Source organism: Nannobrachium achirus, assembly GCF_963921795.1.
Source record: "Nannobrachium achirus genome assembly, chromosome: 6".
Taxonomy (NCBI): Eukaryota; Metazoa; Chordata; class Actinopteri; order Myctophiformes; family Myctophidae; genus Nannobrachium; species Nannobrachium achirus.
Window position 1 is genome coordinate 50,562,126 of NC_137815.1, and position 6,930 is coordinate 50,569,055.

The 6,930-nt window shown below is 43.4% G+C and overlaps 2 protein-coding genes across 2 annotated transcripts in view; one reads left to right on the forward strand and one right to left on the reverse strand.

Moving 5' to 3' along the window:
- Positions 1 to 6,930, reverse strand: part of ppfia4 (PTPRF interacting protein alpha 4) — a gene marked incomplete at its 5' end in the record, with an annotated part of 141,805 nt that overhangs the window by 50,312 nt on the left and 84,563 nt on the right. The gene's annotated exons all lie outside the window — the stretch shown is intronic.
- Positions 3,141 to 5,053, forward strand: LOC308286661 (gap junction Cx32.2 protein-like; the record flags this gene model as incomplete). Its single annotated transcript, XM_080727756.1, has 2 exons — positions 3,141 to 3,479; positions 4,307 to 5,053. 2 exons carry the CDS (start codon positions 3,141 to 3,143, stop codon positions 4,736 to 4,738), a joined length of 771 nt encoding a protein of 256 aa, XP_080583882.1. The 3' UTR covers positions 4,739 to 5,053.

Genomic DNA, 6,930 nt, shown 5'->3' on the forward strand with positions numbered 1-6,930 from the left:
GTCGTAGTTAATTCTGTGAACTGAATTGGGTTTAGGGTTGTTATTTTTACACAATTTGCTCTTGGAAGTCTGGTTGAGGTGCTATTGAAGTATTGAGGGCCCTCAAAACAACACAGAACCAAAAGTAATTTCACTTGTGGGCACCACAAATGCTACAAATGTCACTGTTTGTTGCACAAACATGTTTTTGAGTGGTGCCAGCCGCTCCTACGTCTGGCTTTGTTGCGACCGTCAGGTCGCAGTTACTATCAAAACCTCGACCAGCTGTCTGTCTGTCAGTACAGGGTTTCCTGCAGGAAAAAGTCTTGACCAGGGGGGGATCTCATGGCGCACGCGCAAAGCGCGTGCGCCGAAATTTTTTGATAATTAATTAATTAATTCGAGTAATTAATTCACTTAATTTTTTATATTAATTCTTATTTTTGCCCTATAAAAAACACATGAATGTGCCCATGATGACGGAAAACACAACTACATGCTATCATTCACATTTATTCAACATTGAATAACTACGTTTTTCACAGGACAGTGTAACTTGTTTTTTTCCCCCAGGTTAATCAACCAGCACTCGTGCCATATAAATAGAAGTCTACAGCACAGTAAAAAAAAAAGAAACATTGGTGTAAAGTAACTAAGTAGATTTACTTAAGTACTGTACTTATACTGTACAAAGGAGATTTTCAGGTATTTGCACTTTACTTGAGTATTTCCTGCATTCAGGAGATACCAGCCCTTATGTTTTCTTCAAATGTAAACAAACATGGCTGCCATGTTTGAAAGATAGGGTTGGTATGGGGGTTAAACATGCAATTTCGCGATCGCGATCATGCCTAGTACATTGTTGGAGGTCCAAAAAGTTTTTTTGAGAAAAAAAAATTTTTTTGATTTTTTTTTTTTTTTTTTTTTTTTTTTTTTTTTTTTTTTTTTAATACCCCTGGGGGGGCTGGGGGGGTTTTCAGGCCGGGCGGGGCGCCTGGCCTGTAAAGTGCTGCAGGAAACCCTGCAGTATGTCTGTCAGTATGTCTGTCAGTCTGTCTGTCTGTCTGTCTGTCTGTCTGTCTGTCTGTCTGTCTGTCTGTCTGTCTGTCACACGTCACACTTTTGCCATGCTCATATCTCCGCAACCGTTGCCCCGATCCATGCCAAATTTTGCACACACACTCCTTGCCTGCCAAACCACAACCTCCATCAATTCTCACATGAACCTCTTCTAGTGCCACCATGAGGCCGATTCTTGCAAAACACATTTTTGGACACTTCTCCTACAGATTTTGCCCTAAAATCACGCAAATCGGTACACAGTAGGTCTACACTCTTCTCATCACCATGGATCTGTCCCATAAAGCGCCACCATCAGGCCGATTATTTCAAACACATTTTTGGACACTGCTCCTACAGTTTTTGCCCTAAAATCATGCAAATCAGTACACAATATGTCTACACTCATGTCATCAACATGGATATCTCCCATACAGCGCCACCATCAGGCCGATTTTTTCAAACACTTTTAAGGACACTGCTCCTACATTTTGCTCTCAAATCACGCTGCGACCTGGCGGTCGCTTATCTCCCGATCAGGGAGTCTTACTGGTGTGTATGTACAGTATGTATGAGCATGGATCTCCATGTATGGAGATAACTATATGTCACAGACAGAACGGCCCATACAAGGAGATACGCACATGTGTCGTGTTTGACATCATGCAAAGTGAGCATCGTTCACTTCACAGTTTGCGCAGGTGCGATTTCTTCTATTTGAGCGGTGCAAACCGCTCCTACCGTATATCTGGCTTTGTCTGTTTGTCCCGAAACTCAGAGCACCTGATTGGCTCACATAATGTCTGTTTGTAAGCCCAGGGTCACATTGGCCAAGCTTAACGATTGAAATTAATTCATAAATAGCAACGCTCACTTCACATTGGGTGTGATTTGTATAGGTGCAAATGGTCCTATTTGTAAAAACACCATATGGTCGCTGTCGGTAAGAAACCAATTATCTAACTTTTTCTACTTTTGTATTTTCTTTAATAAATCAGTGCTATTAACTGTGTGTGTGTGTGTGTTTTACAAATATTGCACAGATGAAAATTGTTAAAAAGTGCTTCTGGCTAAACCTCCTCCTAACTCCATTGGATCCTCAAACTGTTGTTAAAAACACCTAACTTCAGCTTAGGGTTGTTTTTCCCCGTTTGACATTTTGACATGTCATTCTAATCAATGAAAAAACAACTACCTCCAAATAGGAATTGCATGTTGCGGGGCCTCTATTCTATTGTATTCTATTCAGTGCACCTCCAAAGATGCTTTCACTTTTACCCAAAGAATGCACTACGAATGTAGTGCAGTAACGCTATCCCCAGCTTACTCGCGTCCTGCCAGCTGCAATCCACAACTGACACAGCCCTGGCTAGGCCACCCAGCCTGGCGAAGTCCTGTGCCCCCATTAGCAATATATATTTTTAATCAATTTCAGTTTCTGTTTGAGCTGCAGTTCATCTGCAGTTCTACTTCCTCTACGGTATATCTGACACGCGATAGTACGTGCTCTAGGTCTGATATACCAGACTAATTGACCTTACGGTCACGGAGGTCAGTTATTTAATAAACTTAATTTCTCCGAAGTTGCACCAAGGAGAGTCTCGTCATGAAGGGAGATGTTTGGGCGTAGCGGCATATTGGTGAATGAGTAAGACAGCCGGATTGAACCAGATCTGGGGAGGAAGTGACGATCCAGCCATGCATGATCCAGCAAACTCGAGGAACTATAAGAGCGAAAGAGGGAAGTATATAGTGGACAGAGTGAAGTTAACAACAAGACAAGAGCTGCTAGAAGGAGCCAGAATTCCTCTCTGAGGTACGGTCATTTTATTACTGTACAATACTGTTAGAGTTTTTTAATAGAGTGTTATTTTGAAAAATGTTTATTTTGTATGTATTTGTCTTGGTTTCTTATGTGCAACTTTTACATTTCACCTTTCGTTGTTGATTTTGTTGAATGCATCGCATTACTAGACGTCACTGCAAATGAGCTGAACCTATTTCGAGGACGAATACATCTTGAGCGAACGGATTGATTGCATCATGTCCTCCTCTCTCCTTCTCTGCAGCCACAACCTTTGGTCCGTCCTATCGTCGTCATCATGGGGGACTGGTCGTTGCTGTCGGACCTGCTGGACAAGGTGCAGGCCCACTCCACCGTCATCGGCAAGGTGTGGATGAGCGTCCTCTTCCTCTTCCGGCTCTTCATCCTGGCGGCCGGCCTGGACAAGATCTGGGGCGACGAGCAGGGCTCGTTGGACTGCAACGTCAAGTCGGTCGGCTGTCGCAACGCCTGCTACAACCACTCCTTCCCCATGTCCCACACCCGCTTCTGGGTGCTCCAGATCCTCTTCACCTCACTGCCCACCCTCGTCTACCTGGGCCACGTGCTGCTCGTCATCCGCGCAGAGAACAAGATGCGGCGGAAGCTGGAGCAGAAGGTCATTACTTGTTTCGATAAATATATATATACATATTTTTTGTCTTCAAATGGGGGTTCGGGACCCTTGGGGCAGTGGTCAAACTTTTTGGGGCTCAGGGCACCCCTATAAATAACCTTTTTTAATCCATGGCACCAATGAATTACTCTGTTACCCCCTCTAGAACCTTACATTTACTGCACGTCATATTATGGTACGTATAACCATATAAGTATTTCCCAAGAACATTTTGAGAATAGCCATTTCCATTAGTACAGACTGAAAATAACTTCATACTTTATGTTTAACCACTTGAACCCCAGTATCCCTATTCTGAGGGCAACATTCGCCAGAAATAGCCAATCTTCAAGCTCACAACACACCACACCACAGGTCCTTGCTTCATCTCTCTCAGCTAAGGGGTCCTTGGCCTAAAAAAAGTTGAAGACTGATGCTAGGTTCTTGGTTTACACGGGATCCTAGTTTCTTGAGGCACTACAGACTACATTGTCTTTTCTATACACAGTAGATTACCCTGCTTTATTATAAAGTTGCTCTGGATAATAAGAGCATCTGCTAAAAATGCATATCTTTGAATATAATATTATTTTAAAGTGAAACATTTTAACTCAAATCTTTGCTTTCCTGGGAGTCCCTGGAACAAAATATTTTGAGATGGGGGTCCGCGGTCAAATACAAATAATTCTAGGGGTCCTTGACATTAAACACTTTGAGCACCACAGATACAGAAACATAGGTTTTTCAGAAAACAATTAGGATTTAGAATACATTTTTAGTTTTTTAGTTTTTTCAGATCTTAATGGGTTTTTAATTGTATATTCTTTAAGGTCTGGAAGGACGGGGCGGTGAAGGCGCCCAAGTACTCGGACGAACGCGGGCGGGTGGAGATCCGGGGCGCCCTGCTGGTCAGCTACACGCTGCAGCTGCTCTTCAAGATCCTCCTGGAGGTGGCCTTCGTGGTGGGCCAGTACTACCTCTACAGCTTCATCCTCATGCCGACCACGATCACCTACGGCGGCTACCCCTGCCGCTCCCCCATCCAGTGCTTCATACCGAGGCCCACGGAGAAGAGCGTCTTCATCGTGTTCATGCTGGCCGTGTCGGGCTTCTCGCTGCTCCTCAACGTGGTGGAGCTCTTCTACCTTATGGGCTCAAAGATCAAGGCGGGGAGGAAGAGGAGTGGATCGAGCTACGGTGGCGCTGCAACGCTGTCGTCCACTGAGATGCACTCGCGGAGTAGTAAGGCCACGTTCTGCTGAGGGACCAGATGTTGTGGGTGAAACCGGGTCTATGAAATCAAGCCTGAAAGATGCGACCAGTTTTAACCACTTGAGCCCTATCGGCCAATCGGGACAGAGTACCCATTTATCAGCTTCATGTTTATAGGGTTCCACTTCCACTTTTGTCTGCTAATTTCTACACTAATTAATTATGATGTATTATAGATTAAGCAGCCCAACATCACGTAAAATAAACACAATAATGCATCAATGTTAGAATTAATCCAATATATGACTGTGAAATGGGCCATTTTGCATAACAATGTGCACTGTTATATTTTGGTACTGTCAATAAAGTTGTACTTTTATTCATTAGCGAATATGGATGAATCAGCATGCCATATTATTAACAGTCCACTCCTGATCCCCGCCCAGACATTTAGGCCACTTCTGTTCTTGTTCCCTGTTTGGTTTACAGTAGGTGTTTTATTCTTGTTTCTTACTGTAGCTGTGTATGTTCTGTTTTGCTATTATAAGGATTCCCAAACTTTTCAGGCCGCTCCCAAAATAATCAGATGTGAACCGGGGACCTCCCACCCTGGAACACTTTGGAATTGTAGGAGTTGAAGCATTACAGGTTGACTCGGTTCCACAGATAAATAGCAGATGGGCTGTTTTCAAATGTCTTTTCTCTGTCTCAGGTAATACAGTATTTGACATTTTGGCCAATGTTTGTATATATATATGTAACGGAAGTGATCCGAACCTCCCCACCCAGCTTCGAACCCGGGTCTCCCGTGTGAAAGTCCATTATCTTAACCATTACTCCAAAGGGATATCCCTATGGAACGAGGGCAGATACTAGACTTTTGAGGCTTCAGGCTGGGGCTGCGACTCTCTCCGCCACATATATAATTTGTTGATTACTTTTGATTTATTAATGGCCTTATTTAATATTTTAGTGGTATTAAAAAGGTCTTAAAGTCATTAAATTGTCACTTCTTGTAGTGTGAGTTGCTTGTTTGGTTTGAAGCCTTACGCTCGTATTTTCTGTTGAGCCCTTGCCCCACTGCTGAAGGACGGACCAAAAAATGACTTCACTCGGGAGTCGGGCAGCAAGTCAGCTTCACCCTACAACACCAAACATGTCCTACTGTCGGAGCATCACAAACTAAAATCACATTTCTGTTTAGAGAGAGCTGCTGTGATTAATCGCTCATTGCTCAACAAAAGATGACTGGGGTACGTGGGCAATTCACACCCTCAATAACACCTCAGGTACAAACACAATGAGTGACCAAAAAAAAGTTCTGTCTCCTTGCATTTGACATAGATTTAACTGTGTGTTAGAATGACTATTGAATTACAGACAATTTCAAGTGCAATATCCCGTTGTCTAGTGCTGTAGTAGAACATGATCGTCAGTGGATGATGTGCCCTTTTGGTTGCACTTGTTTGAACAGGTTGTACAAATATTGACCCAATGAATGAAGTATTAAAAAGCACTTTTGACTAAACCTCCTAACTCCATTCCCCGTCGGACTTCATCATTCTAATCAAAGATGGACAAAACATTAACATGGTAAAAAAAACTCCTAACTCCACGAGCTAGATTTGGCTAGAAGTGATGATAACACACTTCCAGCATCTGACAATGTACGGTATAATGTATTTTAACACACACACACACACACACACACACACACACACACACACACACACACACACACACACACACACACACACACACACACACACACACACACACACGAAATAGGTCATTAATAAGCTTGTCTCTCTGTGACTCTGCAGATGGACTACAGCCCTCAGTGGAAGTAGAGCATGTAGAGCATGGCCATTAGCCTATAATAGGACACAAAGGAGACGTGGTGGTATTGTAGTGACTTGGTACTGATGCTACTGTAGTGAATGCAAGGACACTCGACCAAAAACGCGCTCGCCCCGGGTCAAATCCGACGGCATCGGAACGATCAGCCCTTCCATGAATGTTGGGTAACAACGTCCCTGGTCAAGGTAGCAATGTGGGGGGACGGGAGTACATTTACACCAAAAATATGATGCAATATTAATCACTTCTACAGACAACCTCAGGTTGTGCTGGAAGCTTATTATTCCAACACCTTCCTTGGTTTGATTACACTGTACCAGAGGGCCATGAGGAAACCAATTAATTATTAGTGACACAGTCACACTGTGTGTGTGTGTGTGTG